The following is a 27,707-nucleotide window of genomic DNA, read 5'->3' on the forward strand; positions in this document are numbered from 1 at the left end:
AAAACAGCGTTACATTGATGAAAGTGATTAGTGTTGAACTATTAATGCTGCTTTAGTTTTCACACATGGCTGTTTGACTTGACTAAAAATATTTCCAACAGCCAAATTTCATCAGTTGAGTTCTCTCAGCCAGCTGACAACCAGTGCACAGCACCAGAACTGCTGTTGAGTGGTACAACATACAGTATGATGATTATTAACCACACAAAACCTGAAAGTTTACTTGAACCTGTACCTGAAACACAGAGTTAACTTTAAAATTCCCCTGAAAAACTTAAGTTGGGCATTTTTTTATTTCATATAGAAATAAAAGGATAATAGATTAAAACATATAGATAAAATCAAACTTGACCAAAAGTCATTGATTTTCAAACAAAAAGTTAAAATTCAGAAAAGAAGAAAGAAAACTTGTGAACTCCTGGTAAACGACAAACATCTACAACTTTCTTCATTATAGTTCTCTCCTTAAAGGAGAAAGCAGACGGCTTTGAAGTAAGAACAGCTCTCTGAAACGATGCGGAAGCTTTTCAGACGAGTTCAAACAGATTGACCACATTTCTAAAGAGAACCAGAAGGTGCTCTGCCACCTTACTGCCTTAAGTGGAGGAGTTAAAGTCTTGTTCGTAATAGAGGGCAGGACAGGCCGAGTTTCACTTAATAGCGGGTCAGATTCCAAAGTCTCCCATTTCTAATGCAGAGTTTCGCTCTGCTCTAAGGGGGTTCATCATCATTTGAAGTGCACGTCTTGAAACGGTCATTTTAGGTGGTGATTTGGCTTTGGCTGCAAAGTTAATCCAAGCTAATGCGGTGCTTTGTCTGATGGTCCATGTTAAAGCTATTCCTCCTAAATGTAGCTTATGTTGTTGAACTGCCTCACCTGGCAATAAAAGCATTTTCACTTTCTGTTTCTTTATTCGATTCTGCCTGAATGTGTGCATGTGTTTAGTGTGCAAGTCTTATTTCTAAGTTCTGTCATGCACACGGATATTGATCCCAGGATGAAAAATTAACCGCTGTGCGCCGCTTGCATTCGGACGTCACATTTTCTGATTGCCTATATTTGAAAAATGGCCCAAACAAAGCAGCTGCAGGGGTCTATGTTTCATTCATGTTTTAGTTAGCTGGATTTTCAGCTGAGCAGAACGAGGGGAGCGCCGGCCACATCAACGCCTCCCAGCATACAGATGAGGATCTATCTGGTCGGAGCGGGAGCTCTGTGATTCTCTCTTAATGAGGCTCAGCAAAGCCCAAGTCCAAGCAGGTTAACCTGGCCTTGTTGACCTTTACACCTCATAAGCATCAGTCACTGCGGCCTGACAGACTGCAAAGAGCAGACCGACGCTCCAGACCGCTCTGTCCAGAGGCTTCATTTGAGGATAACCCAGATTCCACTGGATTTTACAGTTTTCATGCCCCTTAAGTTGTTTTCTTGCTTTTTTTTTCTGCAAATGAAACCCTGAAAACTGTGGTGTGAATGTTTTTCCATCTTCCCTGGGTCAGTACTTTGTAAAAGCATCTTTCATTTTAGTTACATTGCCAGCTTATATCAGGAACTGTGGTACCTAATCAAGCTTTAAAAACACTGAGAGAGGTTACTTTATCTGTTTGTTATGGTTTCCTGTTTTTATTGTAACTTGTTTGTGTTATATGGGTGACACCTGTATTATAGTCTGTGCTTTCCTTTGTGGGACGTTTCTTGTTCTTATACCTGCCTTAGGACAACCAATAAAAATTAGCTGCTGAACTAACTCTTACATATTGACATTGCTGCTTACGGCTGGCATGTTGATTAATGTGCATTGCTCTAATTTAAATAAATACATACATTAAAGAATAGAGTATGTCTTTACCAGCTTTGATTCAGGTGAAAGGATGCATCTAAATGTTTCAGGATTGTAGCTAACCCACGTCTTTGTATGTTTTGATATAAATCAGTCCTCAACCAACATTAGCCTAGCCGTTAGCCGCAGTCAAGAGTTTTTATCTTGCAGTTCTCTCTCTGTTTCGCAAATGAATCAAATAGAAATGTATTGAAGCAAGCCTCTCAGTTCTGGTGCAATGCCTTCCGTTCTCACCTCAGCATCTATGATTCGCTCAGACGCAGTCCGCACAGACTCGGGCGTCGACTGCTGGAGGGCGCGCTGCTGCAACGAGACGAAATAACTAAATACAATGAAATGACTGACAGCAGAAATGTGCATTCCTGACTGATGTCCTTTTCTCTTGGTCTGTATTGAAAATAAAACATTTCAATAATAAAACCTGCCTCCCGATGCCTCTGTTATTCCTTCCTGATGCGCCTCCCACAGCTGGTAATTAAAAGCGGTGAAAATCGAGCCTCTACCCATCATGACAAACCTGAAACAGCTGTGAACTGATGATATCATCCAAGTTTATTTCTTGTAGAGCGTTTCCTCTGTGAATAGGCTGAGAAGAAGCAACACCAGGTCTGAAGTGGATTAGTTTGAACAGCAAGTGAGTCTGCTTAGTTTTTCTGTCAGTCAACTTCCTTCATTTCCTCCCTCTGCTTAGAAATGTCTGAATAAAAAATGTTCACATCTTAAGACATGTGAATCCTATGTTGTCCTTTTATTTATGTAAATCATCACAGAAACCTGCAAAGCTTTAGTGTTAGCCTGTGTTTAATCTGCCAGTCATTGATAATCATACTTTATTCATTCCAAGAACAGAGATGTATACAGTTCTAAACTGTAATCAGTAATTAAAGAATCCCTCTATTATCATTTGTTTTATTAATATTTTTCTTCATAAAAAAAATATTCCACCAGACATCTTTAAAAACAAAAACACAGACACTTTTCCAACTCTGGGATTTATGGTGAAATCAACAAGCGGGAATGAAGGTCTGAAGGGTTATGTAGTTGAACGTATTAGTCTAGACAGCCTCATTCATTGATTCTTTATCTGACTGATGTTTGTGCAAGTTGTAGTCCATGACCCCAGTGATGGTGCTGATACTCTGATCCTTACTGGGCTCTGTATTGATAAATCTTTTGCACTGTCTACGGTTGTGCGAAAGCAACCGTTTATTGGATTTTGCACGTTGCCATGTCTCATCCTAATGCTGCCGTTTTTAAGTAAACGATTTTGTCTTTGGTTTTCTAGTTGAACCCAATTGCAGGAAGACCAGAAAAACAAAAGATTTAATAATAAAAACTAGATAAAAGACATCAGACCAGGAAAGTCTAAATGTACAGAGAAAATAAAACGACTAAGATGCAAAACAATTCATGCATATTACGTCCAAATTACAACGAGCAGCACAGACAAGTGAACAGCTGCTGACGGGAGAGAGCAGACACGAACAAACAGAGTTACTGAAGTCACAGTAATGGTGGAAAAGAAGCTACGTTTGTTTGTGCTTCCCACATTTCACTTAAATGGAGCAAATCGGTTCTCAAGGCAGAGACGATGCTTCCACATTGATCCCAAATTCGGCTTAATTACGCCAGGTTCAGCTGCAGAGTTTTAGCTCCAAGGCTCACTTTTAAAAGTAGATTGTTTTTTTGTTTTTTTTGTCTTTTTCTCAAATCTGTGACTGTAATGGTGCTGATAAAATAAACTTATCAAGATGAAACACATCAGTAAGCAGTTTTCCACCCCTGTTTTAAATTGGGATAAAAATATTCTTAAAACTTTAAGCTAAAGTGCAAAAAAAGAGAGGCATTTTTGAAATAAGGGAACCAACTGAAAAAGCTTCATATTGTTTCAACTGAAAACTTCTCCAAGTTATTAAACAGGAAAAAAATAAAACCCAGGTCTTAAGTTATTAAACTTAATTCAGATTTAACATAAAACTTGCAAGAATAATCTGTTGATCCTTTGATATAAAATCCATACAAATGTGTTTTATTATCTGTTATTATTCAAATGAAACATAGACAAAGAGAAAAGTTAATTTTTTTATGCAAATAGTAGCTACCATCAACTTCTGAGCTAATTTAACAACTGTTGCAGCCGGACAAAAACAAAGTAATTCAGATTGCAATAGATTTAGGTTATAAAATTGACCAGTCTCCCATTTTATCTCCCCTGTTTATTTCAAAATAAGATGCTTCTTAAGTTTAGTACATGCAAAACTCACAGCTGGAGCGCCACGCTGCAGCACTGCTACTGCAGAGCTGAGGTGAAAAGCACAACCAAACACTCGATAAGTCCTGACCCATGTCTGCAGTGTGGCGTCGTAGAGCGGGAAACGCCAACGCATCGATTCCATTTGGTCGCTCATCATGCCTTACTGTTTCATCAAAATGAATACAGACACAAATATCTCCTTCTAAATGGATCGATGGACAATTACAGACCCTGCTGTGGTTTAAGCGCCTCTCCCTGGATGATGAGTCCACTCCTTGCTGCAGGAGTCATAGATTGTGTGTATTATAGACTAAACTAAAGCTACGATATCAATGCAGCTGCAGGTCATGTTTGTTTCATTTAAAAAGATGCAACGTAAACTTGCTGTGGTGGTATTTTTAGAAAGTAGACGTAATGCAGAACAGAGAAGCCTCCTTCAACTAGATGTGACATTCATTAGGCTTCGGCCGCCATGCTGTTAATCTTTGAAGAGAAGAGAGGGGGGAAAAAAAGAGGGACCTCAAAGACTTTCAATTGTTCCACCTCGCCCACGATAAACCTGTGATTTTTCAAGCCGAGCACTCAGGAAAGCCTCAGGAAAGCCTCATTATGCATTTTCTATCATCAAATGCTCTCAGTCAGGGCTTCTGTTAAAGAGTTGCTGTTTCTCTTTGTCTTGGAAGAAACCGCAAAAAAACCCCCCGTCTTATCAGCTTCTCCGCTTGCTGTACGATCCACGACTTCCGAAACCATTTTTTTTCCTCCGCTGCTTTCATAAGCGTATTAAAAGATGTCAAGACATGAAAATCATTAGCCCTTGTTGTCTGACATTTAAATGCAGCCAGTTCTGTGAGTCAGCCAAGGACAGAGTCTTCTTCTTGTCGAAATGTCAGACTAATAAGGCACAAAGAGCCACTGTAATCCAATTTAGTGCTCATCTTTAAGCAAAGGATGCAATCAATACATTCAGGACGTTCGTATCGCAGCAACATGTCCAAACTTCTTGCCTTGTGTCTTCAAATGGCGTATTTGTTGGTTGCTGGGGAAAACATTTCTTTATTTATTTCACAGCTGTTTAGAAATGGAGCATACAGGGTTATTGTCCATCCTTTGTTGCCATAGTTGAAGTTTTATCATTTTAATTATCGTCCTGTCTCATGGTTTAATAGCAGGTCATGGTTTACAAATGAAAAGTACCGAGACCCTCTGATCAACCTAAAAACAAAGTTCAAAATGCTTCCGCAATTCCAATACTTATTCTATAGGAAGTAATGTTTTATCTAAATATATTAGTGCGCGTTTGTGATGCTGCACTTCAAAAAGGAATTTATTTTAAACAGCAATAAATATGGAGACTGTTGTTTCCATTTAAGAAAACGAAAGGCATGTAGCATATTATGAATAAATATGGGTGAAACGTCGTGTAGTTCTTTCTAAAAAAAGCTGATTTTTTTCTGTTTCTTTTAAGTTCTTAGTGTAATAAAATATGATTTTGGCTGCAAACAAAAGGTCGTGAAATGTGAGTAGGTGGGATCTGATGTCAGATGAGATGTGGGTGGTGGAGCTGCGGTGGCCTTGATGGCAGGTCAGTGAGTCGGTATCACTTCTCTGCCAGATCCGTCTTGTACAGTAATAAGGATCTTTACAGGGCTGCTGACTGCCCAGATTACAGGATTACTTCTGTCGTGGCCTGTTTGACACCTTTAAGTCAGGGGGAAAGCGCCAATCCCATTTCTGGCAATGGAGATTTACATTATCCAAATCCTCCTTGCGGCTCAGATAAGATACATAAATATAATCTCATAGACGTGACGCTGGCGGAAATCCTTCTGATGCGTGTCGCTCCAGGAATGATGATTATTCCTGAAGTCTCCTCAGAAACGTCATGTCAGGCAATGCCCACCAGAACAGATTCATCTCTGGAGAGCTCTCCGTCCTTTCGTGACCATTAGGTCACTTATTGACACAGTGATGTGCATCACATGCTCTCCAGTATGTTGCCACGTGCTTTTACTTCTCCCCATCGGGATCACATCCTGACATGCGAGCATATGCTCACTCAACGCGGTCAGTCGACAGAGATAATCCATATCTTATAATTTACATCGCACGGGGCCATGTGGATGATGGGAATCCATCCCATGAATGATCCTATAATCATGTGACAGAGCACCTTTGGGTATGTTGCTTGGAAAGGAACTGATTTCTGTGGAAATCAACAAGCTTGCGAGTTTAATGTGGATGGATATTTGTGTCATTTAGACTCATATTACAGCCGTACCAAGAGAAAAAGTGAAAAACTTGCAGCACATGAAAAGAATTTAAAATCAACAGAGTGACAGAAAGTGGGAGATTTAAGCACTAGGAAGTGTGATGACTGAACAAGGAGCAGGTGGTTGATTAGAAATGGGCTGCAGCTGGGAGGGAAGGCAGGTAACTGAAGTTCAGCTGAGGAGATGAAGGGAATGAATGATAGAAACACAGAGGAAATCGGGGATGTCAGGATGTTGGGTCGCTTTGATTTTATGACTGATTTGTCGCATCAGTGTTGCCAAGTCTACCCCGATCTGAGCCTAATGATCCTCATAAACCCATATAACCAGCGTGATTTTCATGTGTCCAGCGCTGCCTTGTTTGGTTCTGAATATATTCAAGTCAAAAGTCAACAGAGATAACATAAAATACTGAGAACAGACACTTTCTCGACTATCGCTCCGATATTCTTTGAAATATACCACCAGAAAAAAAATAAATAACAAAAATGTGGGTCATCCTCATCAACAGATTCATCCGGCTAAAACATAATTGTCATCACTTTGCTTTGCTGAGTTGGAGTTAAGAAGGAAGCCAGGAGGGGAAATGGGTGAGCAAAGAGGCGCAGGGAGCAGCTGTGTTGTGGTGCGCTGCTCTGTCCCTGATAGGCTGGGCTTATTGGATTGATGTCACTCCTGAACATTTCAGTGGGCTGGCCTATTGTGTGCAGGTGTTTGTGTTTGTTAGCGGTGTGGGCACGACTTAGCCAAGGTTTTCCTGCGAAATCTGGAGGGCTTGGCGACCTTCCAGAGACTCAAGGAGCCTTCTGAGCCCCCCACAGGTTTCCAGCAGCCTCTCCAAAAAGATCAAATTTACCTCCAAATCAGTACACATTTGTGTTTGTGGAAATGTCAGGGTACTTCTGCGTGTGTGTGTGTATCGACGTGTGTACGTTCACTTGTGGGTGTGTGTGAGCAACATGCAAAGTGTGTCTTTTCAGGCTCCCACATGCCTCCGAATAGATGCTGAAAATAGCTTGGAGGAAAAAAGGCCTAAACTCTCATACTTCATCACGCGTGCCTGGCAGCAGCGTGAGTACGTGAGGCTTAACTAAGGGGGGACATCAACGTGCCCAAACATTTAAAAAAAAACATTACCTGGTCTTCAAGATGGCCGCGCAAGCTTTTTTAAAATTGTGCATTTAATCCAATTTGCAGCGGGAACTCAATTAAAGTGTGAAAGCAGAGACAAAATGAAAGCCTCCTCTGATGAAATGGATGTGCAGTGAAGAGGTTCGCCGCTCATGAGTCATGATGTGAAGAGCATGTAAATGACTTGGGTCTGTCGCATTTTAATCTGAAAGGATCAAATATATACAAAAAAATAAATAAATTCCCTTCTTTCTTCTCTTACAGTTGTGACTAAAATCTGAGATTAGTCTTATGAAGTCTTCTCCACGCTCCGCTCTGACTCAGCTGATGCCTGCTGGCTGTAACTGTTTGCACTGCAGCGTTTCAGTGTTTGGTGAAATGTTAATATCTAACACATACAGTATTTGTGAATCTAATTTCCTAAAGCTGCACTGTTTGGGAATAACTTGTGGCGCTGTGTGAGATATTGATTATTACAGAAAGCAATGTTTTTGACTCTTTTAATGAATGCTTAATAAAATGTAATAAGAAGTGTTCATTTGTGAGAGTTCTGGCTAGGTGAAAAAAGTTTAAATATTGAATATAAAAACTGCTTTAGAAAATATTTTACCTCAGCAGAATAAGCCAGTTTGTTCCTGCACCCATAAACAGTTTAAATGAATGTTGATCCTACATTTATTCCCGATTTATTTATTTCACATATTATCCATTTATTATATTGCGGCACTTTTGGACCTCCGTAAGTCCCACTGCTAGCAGCCCATCTGTAGCAGCCACGTCACACACTCAGGCTGCAACAAGCACTGATCCTCACACAAAGCTGCTCATACGGGGCTGGGAAAACCTGACTTGGCTAGTGAGCGAAGCGACAGCCTCTTCCTCCTCCTTCTCCTGCTCCTCATCCTCCTCACTGCTTCTGTCCTTTCAGGAAACACAGAGGCTGAAAAGGCGCCTAAGCCCCTCCGAGAAGGGTTTTGTGGAAGATTGTTAATGGATGCAAATTGGTAAATTTAGATTTATTCACATGTCATCCAAGACATTTATTAATGTAAGCACAGAAACGCGAGGCAGGCGAAAACAATAAGGCAATAGCCCAGGGTGGTATGAAACTCTTTCTATATTTCTTTTCCTTACCTTCCTTAGCTCTGCTTTATTTATTCTGCCTGACATATAATGCTTTCATCTAGACGCACCTGGTGTTAACCAATCAGTAGCTGTGCTGTCGAATGTGAGCAGATGGTATAAACAGGAAACAGTTAGCTTAGAGCGGATAAAAATAATCTGGAGAAAACTTTCAATCAAAACATATTCTTAGAAAAAACTAGATGTAATTGAATGAGTATGTTTTTAAGTTGGCTGGAGTTGATTATGTTGCTATAAAGTAAATAATATTTAGTTAGAGAAACAAGGTTACCTGGTGCCCCCAAGAGGCCACTGAAGGAATTACAAAAGCTGATTTATTTTATTTATTTATTAAAATGAGAGGAAATTTAAATGTGCAGGACTGAGATACCATGTTGACACAAATCTAAAAGATTAAAGTGTTTTGACTTTGAAAATTTGCCTTTTTTTTAGCTGAAATGAGGAGATTAGCAGCTCACTTGCTGTGGACCTTGAGGCGGAGAGGCAGGTCTCACACAGGTTGTCCGTCTTGTTTGTTTTCCTGCCTGTCCTCATTAGACGCAGAGAGATTGACACGGCCATCCCCTACGCTCACAGCCTGGCTCACCCACTCCCCACAACTGAGACGGACCTCTGCGGCTCGGCGTAGGCAATAATGAATCACTATTAGCGCAGGTCAAACCAGCTGACAACCAATTTACTGGGTAGAAGAAGTTTGACCTCCGGATAAATGTGAGGGTTTAAGAGCTTCATCCTGAGGTGATGCAGATGCTTTTTTAAAGCAAGTTCAGATAAGAGGTGAAGATTGCATCTCTCCATATTTACCTTCACCTCGAGCTATTAAGAAGCCCTCAGCATAAATCCTTCAAATAACTTCAGCAACATAATCTTCTCTTTCTCACTGTTTGTTGCTTTTGCCACTAGTGAGAACATTCTGACACCTAGTGGTGTTAAATGCTTACAACAGTTTGTACAACTAATTAGTCGTACTCCTTGAATCTTTTTTCTTTTGACCACAAACAAAAGAGGAAAAATGTCATAGATCAAAACAAAGTGGTGACGAAAGCCGAATGTTATTTACATCTAGACTGAAACTTCTTCCTATCGTTTCTTGCAAGACGGCTGAATCAGATCGGATGCATATTGTCTGTAAATGATCACTTTCAATGCAGTTTATTGATTAAAAGTAGGTCTGGACTTTGACTAGGTCATTTAAATCCAGTCTAAAGTTTAACAGGTTTCTTTCCAGGACACACATCAGAGAAAATCTCATGTTGTACTTGACATATGGCTCATAAATATAACTATAAGCTTATTTTACTACATGTAATAAAGGATTTGGTAAAGTTTTCAGTCATCTGCATGCGATAATGCAAATAGGCTTGTAAAGACATCGCAGTGTGCTTGTCGCATCCAAATCGTATACAGTCTACCAATAAAGTTACCAGTTTTATAGTGGCCAGCTGAAGTTAAGCTCAGTCTGTCTCAAAAGCAAAAAATAAATAAAAAATCATACTTGGAGGGAGAACAGGAAGCAGAACATCTGCTGCAAAAATCAAACTCTCCTGTACGGTGACAAACAAGCCATCTGTGCTGCTTGTTTCAAGTCCAAAAACCACATATTTCCCATCATCGCCAACTGAACCAACAGAGCATAGTTAGCAGAACTTCTGATGAGCTGAACGTGAGGCAGAGTTTTACTTTGAGGCAAAGAGAGCTCCATCAGAGACAAGTTTAAGGGAAAAGGTAGGTTATAAATCTAATCAGACAATCATGGTCTGCACATTTGGATCTAAATATCACATGAAAAATAGCAACAAAACACCAAAATTTGCTATCTATTCATTGCTATGCTTTGTGGTTCTTGTGGTTTCAAATCACCACTTATTTGTTGATGGATTACAGTAAATAATTAACTTTGTCATCCAGTAGGTTTCTATTGCTCTGGACATGCTGAATCAAACATAAAGTGAGAAATGAAGCATCTGAACTGCAAAAAAAAATTCAGTATCACGACTGTTTAAATCACATCGAGCCTGAATAAATTATTTACACCTCAGATTTATCCTGCGACTCATTCTGCCAGACCGCTGTCGAACCTCTAAAACTCAAAGCCGGCTCTTATATTTCGGCAAATGTTGGCACATATTCGCTGTCAGACCGCTCACTGTAGCTCAAGTGATTGTGGGGCTTACCTGGTGAGGAGTGAGCGGCGCTAATCAGACGCCTGAGAGGGGAAACGGGAACGCAGCACAGCAGGTTCATCAGGCCTCAACTCAGTGACGGTGGCAATCAGACGGAGTTCCTCCTGCCGTCACTGATGGATGGGGGAAGTTAAACTGGACTCCTACCTGAGAAAATGAAAAATAAAGACAAACACATTCAGCTCGGAGATTTATCAGGCTTTAATAACTACACAAAGCTATTTGGTACCAATTTATAACAGGATGTTTCTTCTAAGCAGTAAACCAGTAATCGCTGAAGTTGTAAAGACTATCGACCATTAAAATGGAGCTAGAGAGTATTATTTGGAGGATGAGGGAGACAGAAGTGAAAAGGGACTAAAGCCTTCCCAGTGACATGAGAAGACAGTTATAGCTACAATATTCATTAACATATTATTAATAATAAGAGAAAAGTAAACATTTTTACTCAAATTTTACAAGTTTCTTCAGAGAGTCACGAGATGGTGTTGGTTGGCTGTAGGTGGGAAGAATAGCAGTCAGTGTTACAGCAAGTCTGAAAAAGCTTCTGACTGAAGACACTGTTGTTGCGTGACGATGCTCATTTTATGAAGAATCATTCTTCGTAAAGTCAGAGGAAGTTACGACGTTACGTTCAGAAGATACTTCTGCTCTCTCCATACCTGTAGAAAGCTTCACCGGAATCTATTAATGACTTTTTGTTTTAATGTCTCGACAGTTTATTCAGTAACAAAATCATGAATTATTTATCATGCATTATTTATAAGGAGAGTCTGATTGTAAAGTGGTAGCAGTTACTTATGCTCCATTGTTGCAGTAATGATATCAGCAGGGAAAGACACAGAGAACATGCACAGTGTAAAATGTTTGGATTTTTGCTGTTTTTTACTCTTCATGCCTACATGTCTTTCCTGCTAGCAGTTTTCCTTCAAAAGTCTAAAACAAATATTAACAGGCTGGTATCAGAATGTCATGGCAGGATGATCTAGTCTAGAATAAGGTAAAAACCTTGCAGTGTTTCAGAAAACCTGACATTTGTGGTCGTCTGATAAGCAAAGTGAGAATGTAAAAGCCTTCTTTCAGCCAGCTGACAAACAGTGTGTAGAGTTGGGGGGAATTCCTGTGAATTAAACTCACTTTTCCTGGCATCTCATTAAAATTAGTTTAGAAACAGCATGACAAAAAGCTGAAACGTTTCCTGTATCTCTTCATCCCAGTAACCAATCCATGCCTGGCACGCAGTTCGTTTTCCGTCTCCCTGACAACTCTGTGACCGACTGACGAGTTGCGTCCAGAGGTCGCCGCCCTCTTACCGGGTGACAGCTGGAGTTAGACTTCAACCTTCCCATGACCATCAGGGGGACAAAGCAGGTGGGAAAACAGCCGTGTGACTTAAGCTCACGCTGAATCTCCCCTCTTTACGGCACGATTTGATTGCTAAAAGCTGAGAACGTTCTGCTTGTCACCGCCTACATATTTTCCATGTTTAAAATTTCAGACTATTTTTTAAAATGCACACAATATTTTACATTTCAGGTAACTGTTTTTTGAATTTTTGTTTTAAACAAGAAACTTGGAAAACCAAGAGGCTGAAAGGTTAAAAGCAAAGATGGAAACAAGATTGGAGAAATCAAATAAAAAGGAAGGACATGGACATACATTAAATTCCATATTTTCCAAGATTATGCGAAAACCCTGAGGTAGTGAATGTAAGATCAGCTTCTAGGTGCTTCATTTTTTCCTGCTGAGGCTGAATAGAATGAGAGAAGGCAGTAAAGGGTTAAACTGGCTCCTCTCTCTATCTGACTCCACCTTCTGGGGTGACTCAGCACAACAGGAAGCAGGAAGTGTTTACAGTCAGACTCGTACTTCTGTCAGTTTTTCTTCTTTTTGATTTGCTTTTGCCTGTTTGTGAATCTTCATTTGCTCTGTAAGGGCTTCTGCCTCTGACGTAGCTTCACCTCTCCTCCCTGCAGACAGCTCACAGTCTGCAGCTGCTGCCTCTGGCTCTCCTGTGTCTGATCACTTTGCCCCACTTTCACTTTCAGGGTAAACAAGGAGTGAAGAGTCAGAATGGCAGGCAGGCTGTCTCTGCCCGAGGAGGACCTGACCTGTCCCATATGCTGCGCCATCTTCAGGGACCCGGTGGTCCTCAAGTGCACCCACAGCTTCTGTGCTCCCTGCCTGCAGCAGTACTGGACCGGAAGGGGGCGAAGACGGGACTGCCCGCTGTGCAGAACCCAGAGCCTGGACGACCCCGTGCCCAGTCTGACCCTGAAGAACCTGTGTGAGTCATGTGTGCAGGAGGAGAGCCTCCCTGTGGAGGAGCGGGGAGGGGAGCTGTACTGCGATCCAGGAGAGATGTGTCCTGCCCACAACGAGAAGCTCAAGCTGTATTGCTTGTTGGACAAAGAGCCCATCTGTGTGGTTTGCCACACCTCAAGAAAACACAAGCAGCACGACTGCTGTCCCATCAGCGAAGCAGTTCTGGATGTGAAGGTAAATCCTGGCTTTAGGTTCTACTGCAAACATGTTCCCTCCTAATGTTATAAGGTCTTATGCATTAGAAGCTTCAATTTTAATTATTCATGCAGGAGAAAATGAAGTCGGCTATTAGCTCGCTGCAGGAGAGGAGGGAAGCATTTGACAAAATGAAGAAAAACTGCGAGGATGCAGTCACACACATTCAGGTGCAGTACCTTGTCTTCCCAGCCGAAGATATTCTCTCAGCATGATGCTGCCACCACCATGTTTCACCCTACAGATGGTGTGTTTATGACACATTCTTAGTTTTCCTCCATGTAAAGTTTTGCATATATCCATTACCAATGGGTTTCTTTAAACAACCACTTCTTGCAACTCGTCCTCAGCAGTCAGATTTCTACTCAGTAGGTGACTTTTGATAAAAAACAAAAAAAGTTTGTACTGGCGACAGGCTAACTGGATTTGAACAGATATTTCAGATTTTTTTGAAAAGCAAAAAATCCAAATCTATATAGAAGCCCAAATTACTGTGAAGCTTGTGGTTGTAGTGTGAAAATGTAAAAAAAACTTTTTAAAGTACTTGTGCCGCTGTAGTGAAAGAATATTTTCCTTCAGGCTCAGGCTCGATTTGTGGAAAGACGGACTCACGAGGAGTTTGAAAAACTCCACAACTTCCTTCGTGTGGAGGAGGAATCCCGGATGGAGACGCTGCGGAGGGAGGAGGAGCAGAAGACGGGACAGATGAGGCAGATGATGGAGGAAATCGAGAGAAGCATATCGTCCATGTCTGAAACTATCAGAGGTTTGGAGGAGGAGATGGCTCTGGAGGACCTGTCTGTCCTTCATGTAAGCTAGTTTACCATAACAACAGGTGTGCAGGCATGCATGCACATTGCTTTCAAATCCTAAATGACTTCTTTTTTTTTTTTTCAGAAATGCAAAAGTACACTTGCAAGGTAAAAAGAAACATTTTCTGTTTAAATGTTTTCCATTCTGTTATTGCACTTCATTCGCATAAAAAAAACCCTAATTCTACCTTTTGCAGGGCAAACGTTCCAGTAGCAGAGTCAGTCATGGCTCCAGCTGCACTAATAGACGTGGCCAAATACGTCGGCTCTTTAACATTCCAGGTGTGGGAGAAGATGCATAAAATCGCCAAATACAGTGAGTCTATTCAGATGTGTTAAAACATTCTGACACTCTTGGAAAAGCAGCTACCTTTGGATATATTCCTGATGGGGGACTGTTACCTGAACTCTGCCATGTTCTCGTCAGCTCCAGTCACTCTGGATCCCAACACGGCGGCCCCATGGCTTGTCCTGTCAGATGACCTCACCACCGTCCATGACAGCGATGAGAAGCAGAGGCTGCCCAACAATCCGGAGAGGTTCGACCCTGACACGGCCGTTCTGGGCCGGGACGGCCTGACCTCGGGGAAGCACGCCTGGGAGGTGAACGTGGGAGAGAACACGGCGTGGGTCGTCGGCGTGGCGAAGCAGTCCATCAGAAGGAAGGAGAAAGTGTCTTCGGTCCTGAACAACGGCTACCTGTGTGTGTACTTTTACCACAAGATGTACTTTGCCGGTACTTCTCCTTTGACTCGGCTGAGTCTGAAAAGAAATCCGCAGAGGATCAGAGTGCAGCTGGATTGTGAAAAGGGCAAAGTGTCATTCTATGACCCGCATAACAACACACATATCTACACCTTCAAACACACCATCACTGAGGCGGTGTTCCCCTACCTGTGGGTAGGCTGTCAGAAGTGCCCTTTGACGGTTGAACCAGTGGATGTTTTCCTGAAACTTGCTGATTTTTGTTAAGATTCCAACTTAGGTGACTGTTTCTTTAACTCTAACTTTTGTTGATCTGAACTCTCTGACCTTCAGTTTAATGTTTTCAGGGTAAATTTACTCAAAAAACTAATTTTGTAACAGTTTTTTTTTTTTTAAATGATGATTAGGATTTCTCTTTCTAACGATGGTGATTGTGTATATTCATGTGCAAATAAATAACCTGAAAGATTGCAGTTCACGTATGTATGACTGAAATGTAATTATGCTACTGTTAGTCAGATGGGCTGCATAATCATGTTTGGGTTTGTGTTAATGCCAATCAAACTTTATTTACAAATGCTAATCATATATTTATCAATAAAATTCTTAAAATAATATTTTATTTGATGTTGTATTTACTTTTTAATGGAAAACTGAACAAAGTTAGTAAATATTATGAAGAAGGTTGGAATTTTTTTACTTTATAACTAACACTAAAATAAAATGCAAGTCATTTACCTACTCTGTGTCCAAATTTAATAATAAGTAGAATTTTAAATTTTTATTTTATTTTTATATAATAAAAATAATCACATTTAAAATAAAAAATGGGCCTTTTAAAAAAACATGTATCCCAGGCAGTGACCTAAATTATATGGCAGTCATGCAATCTGTCAGTAGGAGGCGCTGTTTCTTATATAAATATAAAAATCTCCGCTGTACAAGCTCAAGTTTTAAGAGTCTATAATATTAAATTACTTTTTGCCGTCAATTTTGTGTTTTTATTATGATTTCAACTCTAAAAACCACACTCAAAATAAATTTAAATGTCTTCCCAACAGTTTGATAACACAAAAAAGAAAAACAACGTGTACTTCCATGTTTTACTTTACAATTTGAAACAAAAACAAACCCACTACTTGTTATTTTGTTGTTGTTTTTCATTAGACGTACTGAAAAATTAAATTACCAGAACGCTCTGAAAGTAATTTCCATTTTTCCTCCTTTAAAAAGAGGGCGGATTTCTTTAATTGGCTGTCAAATTAATACACATAGTGGGAAAAACCCCTGCACATTTCAGGTAACAACTACACTATAATTTATTGACAATTATGTCTTTAAATATTTAAACATTGCATGAGCATTAGTTTCGTATTATTTTGTAGACTTGTTTATTTTACGTCTTTTTTTGTAATAAAGTTTCTCCATACCCGCCTGATTAGAATAAAGGTCGTCGTCATTAACCTTCTGGAAACTTACCTTCACTTTTAAACAATAAAAACTTCGGTCTTGAAATCTTGTTTTCTCTTTACAGAGACAGTTGACTCCTCAATATTTCATCCACGATAAGATACTAACGGTAGGTTAATTAATTATTACCGCGTTTGTATTTTATTTAGCTAGCTCCAGTAACAGAGCTCGTGCTACATTGTAGCTATTAGCTTAATTGGAAATTAGTTCAGCTAATACATTTATTTTGCTGATGCTACCTTTGTATGTTTTCAAGAGCTAACTCGAAGTCATTCCTGCAAACAAGATAAAATGTCTTTTATGTTTATCCAAGAGCTCTTCCTAAATTATTCTTCTCATCTTTTAACTATTTCTGCTGTTTATTCCAATGTGTCCAAAATTATTTTCTCCAATGTCAAATAGGAAGTCAAAGATGTCTGATGTTTCAAGTGGGAGAAGAAAAAAAAGAAAGTTGGCACCCAAAGCCCCAAAGGGCCCATCTGACAGTCCCAAAGCCATATTGCTCAATTCATCCCTTCTCCTCCTGGAAGTGCCTGCCGATACCAACACCAGCTTCCCGGTGTGGGACGCCCTGAGATCCCTGAAAGTCGGCGTCACCTGGACGGTCAAACCTTACGGCATCAGTATCAACTTAACACCTCTTCCTGTGAAGCAGGAGGACATCACCGCTTCTTGTGAGAGAGAAAACTCATCCAGTGTGGCAGAAACCTCCAGCCTTCAGCTGCAGATCCAGAACACCTCCTGTGTGCTGCTGACTGTCTCCCACAGCTGCCTGCCAACGCCGCCCCACACAAATCAATCAAACCAGAGTCTCGTCAACCCGATTTCTGTGTCACTGCCTCTCCTCATCACTCATTCTCCACAGGGATATCAGCCTGGCACCATTGCAACCATAAAGCCCCCACATGCTATCCAACCACCTACAAGCGTTTCCGGTGACCGAGATGTTGAACCCAAGAGACCTGATCTCTTATCGTTTCACACAAAGGTCTCCCCTGACGTCCGCATCTGCGACAACTTCCTTCTGGGTGCATGTGATGCAGGGAAAAGGTGTAAGATGCACCACACACCTTACCCATTCCACTGGCAGCTGTGGTCGATAAAGACCCACCAATGGATCGACCTCTCACCTCGCGCTCAGGTCTTACTGGAGAGGAGCTACTGTTGTGCTGAACAGAGCGACGTTACCCTCATAGACAAGTGAGTTTTAGTTCAACTACCAATAATTAAGACATCAATTTATGGATTCTAATGAATGTAATTGCTTTTAGGCAAACATGCCAGGTCCTGGACTTTGAAACAATGGAGCTGGACGATCTCTCAGAGTATGATGCAGTCAGGCGACTTACTAACTCAGAGAGCGTAGAAACAAACCCCCACTTTCCAAGCAAGAGCAAAATCTACTGGTGTGAGGGCATGAACTTCAAAGAGTACAGCGCGGTAACTTTATTTGTTTTATTAATTCTCCTTTGGTTTAAGTTTGCAGGGAAACAGGGTTGAGCGGTCATTCATTTACCTCTGGAGTCGAAACTTGGAGCTGGGAATGACTTTTATTTTACAAGTTATGTGTAACTTGTAAAATATGCATGTATTTATCGCAGTTTACTGTAGTTGAAGTGACGATTTGTGGATTGATCAATATTAGGAACCCACTTTGGAAGGTGAAATCCTCATTAAAGGAGCTACAGCATAAGGTTAGAAGGACACTAACCACTCAAGTTACAAGATGGGTTTCCTGAAGATTGTGACATTAATTTCCATTCAGTATTTGTCTTTAAAGTCAGTTTTTCAAGATTTTGAATGCAATTTTATTCACTTTCAGAGGGATATAAATTTGAAAGTCCTCAACAAGAAAATGAAAAGAAACATACTTTAAAAAAATTGCACCAGGAGCAGTTATATCCTGAAAACCCTGAGGGATGTCATGTTGTAATCCAACTGCTGCTGAAAGCACTGATATGATTGGACCCTCTTACCCTTAAAGCATAGCATCGGGTTTTTCTGCTGTAGATTTTCACCACTGACCTGCTCCGGTTTTGACTTACAGCTTTCAACTTGCAGCTTAATTTCCCCGTCGCTGTGTGATTTACTGAACTCCAAGTACGCTCATGTTCATCCCTTTCTAGGATTTGTCTGCCCTTCTCCTGAAAAAGATGAGTGAAAAGGAGCTAAAATGTTCCTTCAGCATCGGTAAGCAGAAGTACGAGGTGGACTTCACCAGTATGACCCAGACCAGAATCAGCACCGGCTTCCAAAGACAAATTTGTTGCAGACCTGCCTACCGCTCACCAGAGTCCATGTATCCTCACCTAAAGTTTGTATTCTGGATCTTTCCCTTTCCGTCTGTTGCATCTTTGTTAGACATATTTATATTTTCTAAATGTCTTCTTGCTTTTAGGACTGGAATCCCGTCCGACTTTACTAATTGTGAGCCCAACGCTGCTGCGGCTAACTTCAGCGTAGATCCTCTGCAGGAGTTCAGCTCCTGGTACCCTCCGGTCTGGCTTCCGGGCTCAGAGGAGGATTACCTCCTGGTTGATGTTCCGGCCAGGACTCAGGCATCCCGGAGCATCAAAAGATTCTTCCACAAAAACCTGCCAGAGACCAAGGTCGACATCATCAGCATCCAGCAGATCCAGAACCTGCTGCACTGGGACAAGTACCAAAGGTTGCGGCCTTATTATTTAAAGAATTGCAACACAAAAACTCAATTAATATTTAAATAAAAAAATTACAAACCTGCGTTGTCGTCACAGGCAGAAAACACACATGCAGAAACACCACAGCGGAGCCGAGGGACCTCTGGAGAGACATCTCTTCCACGGGACCACAAAGGTCGCCTCAGAGAGCATCTGCCTCCACGGCTTTGACCCCCGGGTGGCCGGCCTCAACGGACACTCTCACGGGTTCGGCTCGTACTTTGCTACCAACGCGCTCATGTCCCACGAGTACACAGAAGCAAACGAGTCCAATGAGGTTGGTTGCATGTTTCTGGCCAAAGTCCTGGTGGGAAGAGTTTGCTTAGGGAAACACAACTACCGGCGACCGCCCAGCGCCAAGGTCAGTCTCTACGATGCCTGCGTCGACAACAAGCCAAACCCTCAGATGTTTATAGTGTTTGACAGCTGCCAGTGCTACCCATACTACCTGATCAAGTACAAAAAGTTATCTCAAGAGATTACTATTCACGACTGATGAGAATTAAATCAGAAATAGTCTGTCAGAAAGTGTTCATGATAATATGCAGCATTTAGGAATGTTAGAAAATGTTCTGGTTAACGTAAAGTACACAGTTCTGCAATGAAGTTTTCACCAAAAAGCATCTGTAGAAACCGTTGATTTGTTTTTACAAGTTCTTTATTTTATCTTCTTTAAAAGACCGTACATCAGTGGAAATAAGCACTTTTGAGTTCCCTTTTCATTTTCCCCAGAATCAAATTGAAACGTTTATGAAAATAGTTTTCAGTCAATAAAATTCTTTTTCACACATAATTAAATATAAAAAACAGGAGTTGAGCAAATGTAATATTTGTACTGGTTCTAATAAAAGCGTATATCTGACTGCGTTTGTCAAATATTTCAGACTGGGAAGTGTTTCACTAAACTCACTTTGCAGGAACAGAGAAACATGATTTGTAAATTTTTATGGGAATCTAAATTCTTCAACGGTTTATTGCACAATCTGCCATTTAGAGTTCAGACAAAAGTGATTTTTTGAAACATTTGTAACAAACTGTGTAGCACATGAGGAGTGTAACAGGTGGAGAGCTCCAGTGGGCCATTTGAGACATTATTTCAGGAGAGGATAATAAAACATAAACCTAACATTTTTTTAAAACAAAGAATTAAAGGTTTGAACTTCTTATTAAGTCTTCTCTGATCCACAGTTAAAACTGTAAATATATGCTCAAATATAACTGCACACCCCAATGATATTAGCTAAATTAGTCTTGGCTAATTAGCAGCTTAAAGTAAATGTAAAATTCTGCTGAGCAGAGCGGTCGCATATGAAGTACAGATGTATGAATATATTTGAGCCCGTATGTGTAGTGTTTCAATAACGTTTGTGGATTTATGTGAAATTCTTACTTCTGCACGTCTTATAGAAGAAAAAGAAAGAAAAATGAGGCACCTACACATGGCAGACTACCATGTAGAGAGAAGTTATATATGGGCAGAACAAATTTCCATTTAACTTCTGTTTGGCTTTTCTAATGAATACAAAAAACAAACAAAGAAAATCACAGTTTGTGCATCTGTTCACCAAAATAACAGCTCACTGGTGTTTTAACAAGAATAAAAAAAAGATTGTCTTTATACTCTATTCTGGTAAAAGGTGTAAATCAATCAATAAAAAAAAACAATTCATGTGTATTGTATGTTTTAAAATGTGCAATGTTGCATTTATGTGTTTGTGATGTCAAGACTAGCATTTCAGTCACAAAAATAAAACATCCATGCATAAAAATGCACTTTAGACACAAGGGGCAATTAAATTAGGTGGCAATAATAATATTAATTATAATTGAATTTGTAAACAAAATAAAGGCAAACAAAAAATAACTGACCGCTCTTCTATTTAGGGGTCTAAACTTTGTGCCTGCAGATGGCGCCAGAGGGAAAAAGGATTAAATAGAGTAAAACAGAACCAGAAACAACAGAAAACAAGATCAGTTCATATATCTTTACATGAGGTTATAAGCATGACATCAGCTCTTCTTGTACATGGTGTCTCATAAGATGGAATGAGCTTTCTCTTTTAGCCTGTACATTTTTTTACATATTAACAGCAGCTGAACACAGATGGCTCAAATCAGGTGGGTTGCTTGCAGGACATCCTCCCGTTACTCACAGGCCAGCTTGTTGTCAAAGCTCGACAGACCAATGGCAAAAGCTTGAAGAGCACTCATAGGGTAGCTGTAGTCAAGGGTGAAGATGTCTTCGGCAACTCTTCCAAACTGCATGATGATGTAGTCAGCTGTGGTTGGAGGAAACGCCGTGTTCAGTCCGCAGTCACACACACACACACACACAAGGCGATGTCACGTATTGAAGGATACACTCACGGTCGTTGTCGTGTACTATCTGGAAGTTTTTCACCGAAGCTTGTGTTACGCGGCCGTGGAAGTTCAGAACGTAAGACTGGGTGTCTTCGTTCCAAACGGGGGCCTTGTTGTGCAACTCAATCAGGTTTTCCATCACGTTGCTCTGCCACCTGCTCACCAGGGTCTCTTGTTCCTGCCACATAAACCAAAACATGCTAATGCTTCCTCCAGAAAATATACACACCCCTCGCCGTCTCAAATTTATAAATACGATCCTGTGCAACAATTTGTCAGATTCAGAAGACATCTAATCAGCAAACTGTTCTAGAATTGCAGCGTTCATGGTGGCAACGTAACAGAACTCCTTTAGGTAGTTAATCATTCTGATCTGTTCTTTTTGGCTGAGGTGTTGCTTTAATGAATTCCTCGGTTTTCAATGCTGTGCAGATGGAAGAATTGTTGCTCTCACTTTTTTTTTTTTTTACTTTCAAACAGTTGTCATAATGCATATCCATGGCAACAAGTGTTTTTTTAAAAGTGGGAGCAGCTGATTCACATGTTAAAACCTTAACTACAACTGCAAATCCCAGAGAAGTTGACAATGAACCAATTGATGATGTTATCTTGGACATGTTACTAATGACACCACTGCCACACACCAACAGTCTGCAGTCAGAGGCTTTCTCAGACTCGTTGCAAGCCTGACTGCTACTGGAGTGAAAGACTAAAGAACATAACACAAAGAAAGTTGTTGAGAAGTTTCAAGCAGATTCTTAACCCAGTATGTATGACATAACTGCAAATGTACTAAGATATGGTCGTCCACCTAAAGTAACAGGTCAGGCGAGGAGAGTTAAAGATAATTAACGACACAGAGTTCAGAGGAAATACTTTTGCATAAACCTTTTTTCTGTTGGACTCACATTTTGAGGCCTTACAGGGATCCGCTCATAGTTCAAGTTCATCCCTGGGAGGAGAACGGTCATTTTACGTGGCCCTTTGAATCCCAGCAGGTTGGTATCCTGCCAAAAAAAAAAAAAAGATTGCACAACGATGTGATAATGTCACCATAAAGGACAAGCTCAACAGCATCTTGGTTTTTTGCTACTGGCTCACATAGCAGATTGCAGCCAGCTCCTGTCGTGTGTTGCTTTCTTCCAGCAGCGTCCCGAGGTTTTTGCCGGGATTGATGCCGTTGTCATACACTGTGAATTTAGTACCCGTGTAGTTGGACCTGATTAAAGAGAAAACACACGTAACACACATAACTATTTATGTTATAAATAGCTTTGCAGGTTTACTTCTTATATTTTAAAACAATTTCTGTTAAACCAACATCCCCACAAATGTGTTTTAGCCTTGAAACTTTCCCGTGGCGGTCATTTTGCCCAGTCGCTCTTTTATTATTAGATCATGAACTCTGACCTTAACTGAGGCAAGTGAGCTCTTTAGAGCTTTGGATGTTATTCTGGGATGTTTTGGGACTTCCTGGTTAAATTGTTTATTCGCTTTTGGAGCATTTATTTGTTTACGTTTCTGAGCAAAGCTAAAGGGCTAATTCACCTTTTTTTTTAAGAAATCAGGACTTCAGTTGTGCATTCAGAGAGAACAAACCTGAACAGGATGATTCCCACATTTTTTAGAGATTTGTTTTAATTTACATTTATTCACTCTTATTTCCAAATTTATAAGCAGAATCTTAGAATTAAATGGACTAAAAAACAACAACAAAAAACATATTATTCTACATCTATTTGATTATCTAGGAAACTATTTATAATGTTTAAAACTATAAACAAAAAAGCATTTGGCTCGCCTCAGTTTGCCGATGAAGCTCTCTCCGTCTCGTGTCAGATCCGTGGCATCCACTGAAATCAAGTAGTTGGATGTTTTGCTCTTCTTTCTCTTTCTTCCAGCCAACAAAAATGCCTGCAGAGAAAAAGATATTGTAAGATTAAAAATAGGGACCCGACTTCACGAGTAACATAAATAAGTTAATTTGTCTGGCTTTCACCTTTCTTTCTTCGTCTCGCTCCATGTGCATGAAGTAGGTGGGGTAGAGGCCGCGGTCCATGCCCTTCTTGTCCCGAGTAATCCTGCATTTAAAGATGACGCCGCGAGGAGCCGGCAGCAGCACAAACTCCTCCAGGTTGGCTGCGTCTGCAAGGACGCTTTCTGCAGAAAGTGATCCGGGGATTACCGCCTCCTGGGATAAAAGGGGAACAGTGCAGCACTTAAATGTCCTGGAAGTATCTGAATGAGTCGGTAAGCGAGCGGTAGAAGTTGGTGCAAAACTCACGGGAGCGTTTTTGCCACTGGAAGCCGATGCGGGCCTGGGTGTGTCGGCGTTGGAGAACAGAGAACCCGTCCGTTCCTCGTTTGCCTCGTCTCCATGCTCGCTGGCTTCATCAAAGTTCATGCTTCCACACAGGCCTGTCGAACGGCACGAGGAAAAAAAGCATGAGCACAGATCGGCAAAACGGGAATTCCTTTTGGGAAGCTTTATCACACAAGGCATGAAGGCAGAAAACATGGCGGAAATCCTCCTCTTTTTAAATAAATCTCTGGAGAGGATTAAAGAAGACAGCTCGTTCTGCTCTTCGATACATGAAAAGTATTTCTATGGATTATGCAACACTTGGGAAATGTCTGACTCTTGTTTCTCTGGAATGATCTACGGGGCATTTCTTCTTCCACAGGGAGACGGCTGGCTGCTCTTCTATGCAAAAAAAAAATAAAAAATCTTAACAATTCCAATAATTACTGAATCATTTCAAATCAGAAACAGGATGAAAATGACTCAGCTCTGCAAATGCCAGAGTTTTTTTTTTTTTTTTTGTGAGGCTTAACACTGGGAGCCAGGCAGTCATGCAGATGTAAAATGATTCCAGCAGACGGAAGGCCTGAGGCATCTGTCTGCTCATTGATAATTGGATTTATCAGCCAAGACGTAGCTCTTGGCTGCTGCTAGACCCAACTTTAATTCACTGCTAGAGAGAAGTGGTGGTCCACTGGTGCTAAAGCAGCTCAGGAAAGGACAGAAATTATAACACAGTGACTATTCTAACTTGTTATAGCATTTAAAAGTGATAAATAAGTTAGCTCAATTCAGTTCAAAATCACCTTATTTATCCCAAAGGGAAATGAAATGTCACAATTTATATTGTCAAAGAAACTACAAAGAATCTTTGTGGATTAGGGCTGGAAGGGTCTGCAGGATCACATCTAAACACTGGCTGTGAGTTCAGCTCAAAGCAGCATACACAAAGAGCTAACTATGCAAAAAAATATAATAGTTGAAATCTTTTTTTTTTTTTTAAAGAAAGCAACCAAACAAAATCCCTTGTTTTCCTGAGAAAACAGAATGAATGGAGACCTTGTGGCACCAAGCAGACCTTCTTTCTGTAGCAGCTGGTGGATGTCGGTCTTGGGCTCCAGCAGAGTGGCGGTGTCGCCGTCTTGTTCCGTTTCTTCGGCTGCAGGACTCTGCGGCTGAGGCGGAGGCGAAGACTGATGGCGGGGCTGCGGTGACGAGGGCTTGCTCACTGACCGAACTTGGATTTTGGTTCCCAGATCACCGGCTTCTGATCCCAGGAAAGCTGCCGGTCCATCAATACCTACAACAGTTGGAAAGTTATTATTATTCTGCTATCTTTACATCGAGAGACACTCTATCCACTGTTTTGTATTTAATCATTAGAAATCATCTTAAAACCTTTGGTAGTTTAGTATTTTTGATCAATTATGTCAATCACAACAAGAATATACAATGTAAAGTTGCATATAATGCCCCATTTTTATTAACTGTGGTTCAGATCCCTATTTGGGCTAATTGGCTTTTATAAAATATGTCTGATTAAGACTTTGAATGAAACCAAAATAACTATGAGCAGCAACTTAAACATGTCAGAACATGTATTTTAATCCTCTGGAAACCTTTTTACTTTAATAACTAAGGTGACAGATTGATTCACTATTAATAAAACATTAAACAGGACAGGTTTTTATTCCATCAATCTGCCAAATGATGAAGGAAGAGGAACTAATGATGTTCTCCTCAGTTAGAAGTTTATGCACAAATAGAATCCAGTTATCTTTTAATCTATGATTAAAAGATGCATGTAAATATAAGAGAGAAGCTAGCATTACTTTATGTACTTAATGATTGAACGCATAGCTTGAAAGACGTTTTTATGTAATTTATGCTGCTTTTTATTTTTTTTAAAAACACTCTTATGCGACAGCGACGACGTCGGAACATGCTGTTTAAGAGATTCCTGCGTTTGATTCTCTCACCATCAAGGATGACGTCGCTGCTGATGCTGAGTTGAGACTCCACCAGCGGGTCCTGCTCGTCGCAGTGCCGCGTCCTGTTGCGGCGGGGCCGGGCCTCGGTGTTGGGCTGGACCATCATGGGCTCCTGACGTTTCCGCCGCTGCTTCTGCTCCAGCAGCGCCCGCTGTGAACGCAAGGCATCATGGGACCTCAGGCTTTCAGATAACGTTCAGGCTGACCTTCCCCAAACAGCTGATCACGTGCTCATGAAAAAATAACTAATTATTCAATGTTTGATGTGAAGAGGTCGAATGCAGCTGAGGTGGAAAACATTACAGAGTGGAGGGTAATTACATCTACATGCATGATGAGATGCAACCCAGTAAATGCTGCAAAAAGCCTGCCTAATAAAAAAAAATAAAAACTGGTCTGCATTGCACCTGCTACTTGACTGAGTTTTAAAATAGAGATATCTAATGCAGTGTGCTCCTGCAAACGCCTTGTGGTTATGATGTACATGCAGAACCTCTGCTCTCCTACCCCAACTGTGATCAGAGCAGCGAATGGGATTACGCAAGCGGATTAATTAGTGTGCCAAACGCACAACAACACGTCCCGATGAGTGATGCTGTTCAGTGAGCTGGACGACACCAGGAAGCCTGGCGTCAGATTTGGCAAACCAAAAACGGAGCTTTCATAATTCATCAGTCAAAAACTAGACAACATCTGTTTTACCGTTTTTTTTCTTTTTCCTTTTAGTGAACTAGAAAAGCATCAGTTACAGATCTCAAGTGAAAATGTGCACACACTGGCACCCCAACCTGTCAATATGAGGGAATTTAATAATACAATTTCATTTAGAATAAATCTACAGAGGCATTTTACTATTTTGTACAGATTTATAAAGATTAGTAAAAAAAAATTTAAATGTGTGGAAGATCTTACCTCCTCATAAGATCCTCTTAGTGCAGAAAATGTCAAGGATTCTACAGTTTATTTAAGAAATCAGTATGAAAATAAATCTCAAAAGACAATTATTATAAATCAATCCATAATTGTGCTTGTTATTCAACAACAGTAAAGTGTTTTAAAGAAGCAATCAAGACTCTGTAGTTTATTTTGTCATTCTGGAGCTATTTTAATCCATTGTGAGGTTTAATTCTTTTGTTATGACTGAGAACTGAACATTTACAGATCAGGAAGTGACTTAAGGCGTTCACAGTCGTCCCTGTGTGAATCAAAACATCAGGAAAATGAAAACTGGACAGAGTTCAAAGCAGATACTGACCATGATTACAGTTTTAGTTTAGTTTTTTTTTTAAAGTCCAATGCAAGGAACACACTCGCCTAAACTTTTCTGGATAAAAGAGAAAACTGTTCAAAACCTCACAATGAAACACTAAAGTAATGTTGGTAAAGTGCAGCTTTCTCCTGTTTGACACAGATAAGCAAAAACAAAGATTAAATGTACAAACCTGTTCCATTGTGCAAAAATTATTGATCCTATAGAGCAAAAAATGACACAGAGCCCATTTTTTTCCAGACAATAAAGGAAGGAGACCAAATGAATGCTGGCTTTTCTTTGTCTCCTTTTCTGAAGCTCACAATCGAAAAGTTGATGGCCTCGTCTGCATAATGTGCTCCTCTGACAGAAAAGGCCTATCTCACTATGACAAGCAGCAGAGTGTGTCTGTGCAGCCACCGTTGCTAACTGAATGAGCGGTCATTAGCGTCGGAAGGAGGGGACAGATAAAGGGGCTCCCAGTGAAAAATGCTTTCTTAGTTTTGTCTATATGAAAATGCATTCAGGACTTTTTCATATAACATGTACCTAACATATACGCTTTTTCTTTTACATATCATTCATTTATCATAATTTTCATGTATTCACATTTAAGCAAAGCAGTTCATGTGTTTCCTGATAAGAACAGAAGTCTCCATATGCCTCTTTGGGACTTTGGGTTAAGTGTGAACCAGAAACCTCTGGCGGAGTTAAACGTCCACCAGAGGTCCACCTAAACGTCCACCAGAGATCCACCTAAACGTCCACCAGAG

The 27,707-nt window shown here is 40.5% G+C and overlaps 3 protein-coding genes across 5 annotated transcripts in view; 2 read left to right on the forward strand and 1 right to left on the reverse strand.

The window, feature by feature from the left end:
- The first annotated feature begins 12,655 nt into the window (after nucleotides 1-12,655).
- trim35-14 (tripartite motif containing 35-14) lies at nucleotides 12,656-15,479 on the forward strand. Of its 2 annotated transcripts, XM_008400399.2 has the most exons (7): nucleotides 12,656-12,755; nucleotides 12,874-13,324; nucleotides 13,420-13,515; nucleotides 13,925-14,155; nucleotides 14,243-14,265; nucleotides 14,355-14,473; nucleotides 14,585-15,479. In XM_008400399.2, exons 2-7 carry the CDS (start codon nucleotides 12,899-12,901, stop codon nucleotides 15,127-15,129), a joined length of 1,440 nt encoding a protein of 479 aa, XP_008398621.1. In that variant the 5' UTR covers nucleotides 12,656-12,755; nucleotides 12,874-12,898; the 3' UTR covers nucleotides 15,130-15,479. The 2 variants fall into 2 exon arrangements, with proteins under 2 accessions (XP_008398621.1, XP_008398619.1); XM_008400397.2 differs by having other exon boundaries at nucleotides 12,656-13,324.
- A 1,265-nt stretch (nucleotides 15,480-16,744) lies between these two features.
- On the forward strand, nucleotides 16,745-19,527 carry LOC103459299 (TCDD-inducible poly [ADP-ribose] polymerase-like). Its single transcript, XM_008400765.1, has 5 exons — nucleotides 16,745-17,532; nucleotides 17,604-17,772; nucleotides 18,459-18,646; nucleotides 18,731-19,000; nucleotides 19,089-19,527. The coding sequence occupies exons 1-5, from the start codon at nucleotides 16,745-16,747 to the stop codon at nucleotides 19,525-19,527; spliced, it is 1,854 nt and encodes a 617-aa protein (XP_008398987.1).
- A 1,475-nt stretch (nucleotides 19,528-21,002) lies between these two features.
- tulp3 (TUB like protein 3) overlaps nucleotides 21,003-27,707 on the reverse strand; it is a 17,862-nt gene continuing 11,157 nt past the window's right edge. For both annotated transcript variants that reach the window (XM_008400401.2, XM_008400400.2), the window contains exons 4-12: nucleotides 25,674-25,836; nucleotides 24,773-24,994; nucleotides 23,677-23,810; nucleotides 23,392-23,583; nucleotides 23,194-23,306; nucleotides 22,494-22,611; nucleotides 22,301-22,399; nucleotides 21,399-21,570; nucleotides 21,003-21,310 (exon numbers count right to left, since the gene is read on the reverse strand). In XM_008400401.2, coding sequence (XP_008398623.1) covers nucleotides 21,177-21,310; nucleotides 21,399-21,570; nucleotides 22,301-22,399; nucleotides 22,494-22,611; nucleotides 23,194-23,306; nucleotides 23,392-23,583; nucleotides 23,677-23,810; nucleotides 24,773-24,994; nucleotides 25,674-25,836 — 1,347 coding nt within the window. In that variant the 3' untranslated portion in view covers nucleotides 21,003-21,176. The remainder of the gene's footprint in view (nucleotides 21,311-21,398; nucleotides 21,571-22,300; nucleotides 22,400-22,493; nucleotides 22,612-23,193; nucleotides 23,307-23,391; nucleotides 23,584-23,676; nucleotides 23,811-24,772; nucleotides 24,995-25,673; nucleotides 25,837-27,707) is intronic.

This window comes from Poecilia reticulata, linkage group LG23 (assembly GCF_000633615.1).
Source record: "Poecilia reticulata strain Guanapo linkage group LG23, Guppy_female_1.0+MT, whole genome shotgun sequence".
In the NCBI taxonomy this organism is placed as follows: domain Eukaryota; kingdom Metazoa; phylum Chordata; class Actinopteri; order Cyprinodontiformes; family Poeciliidae; genus Poecilia; species Poecilia reticulata.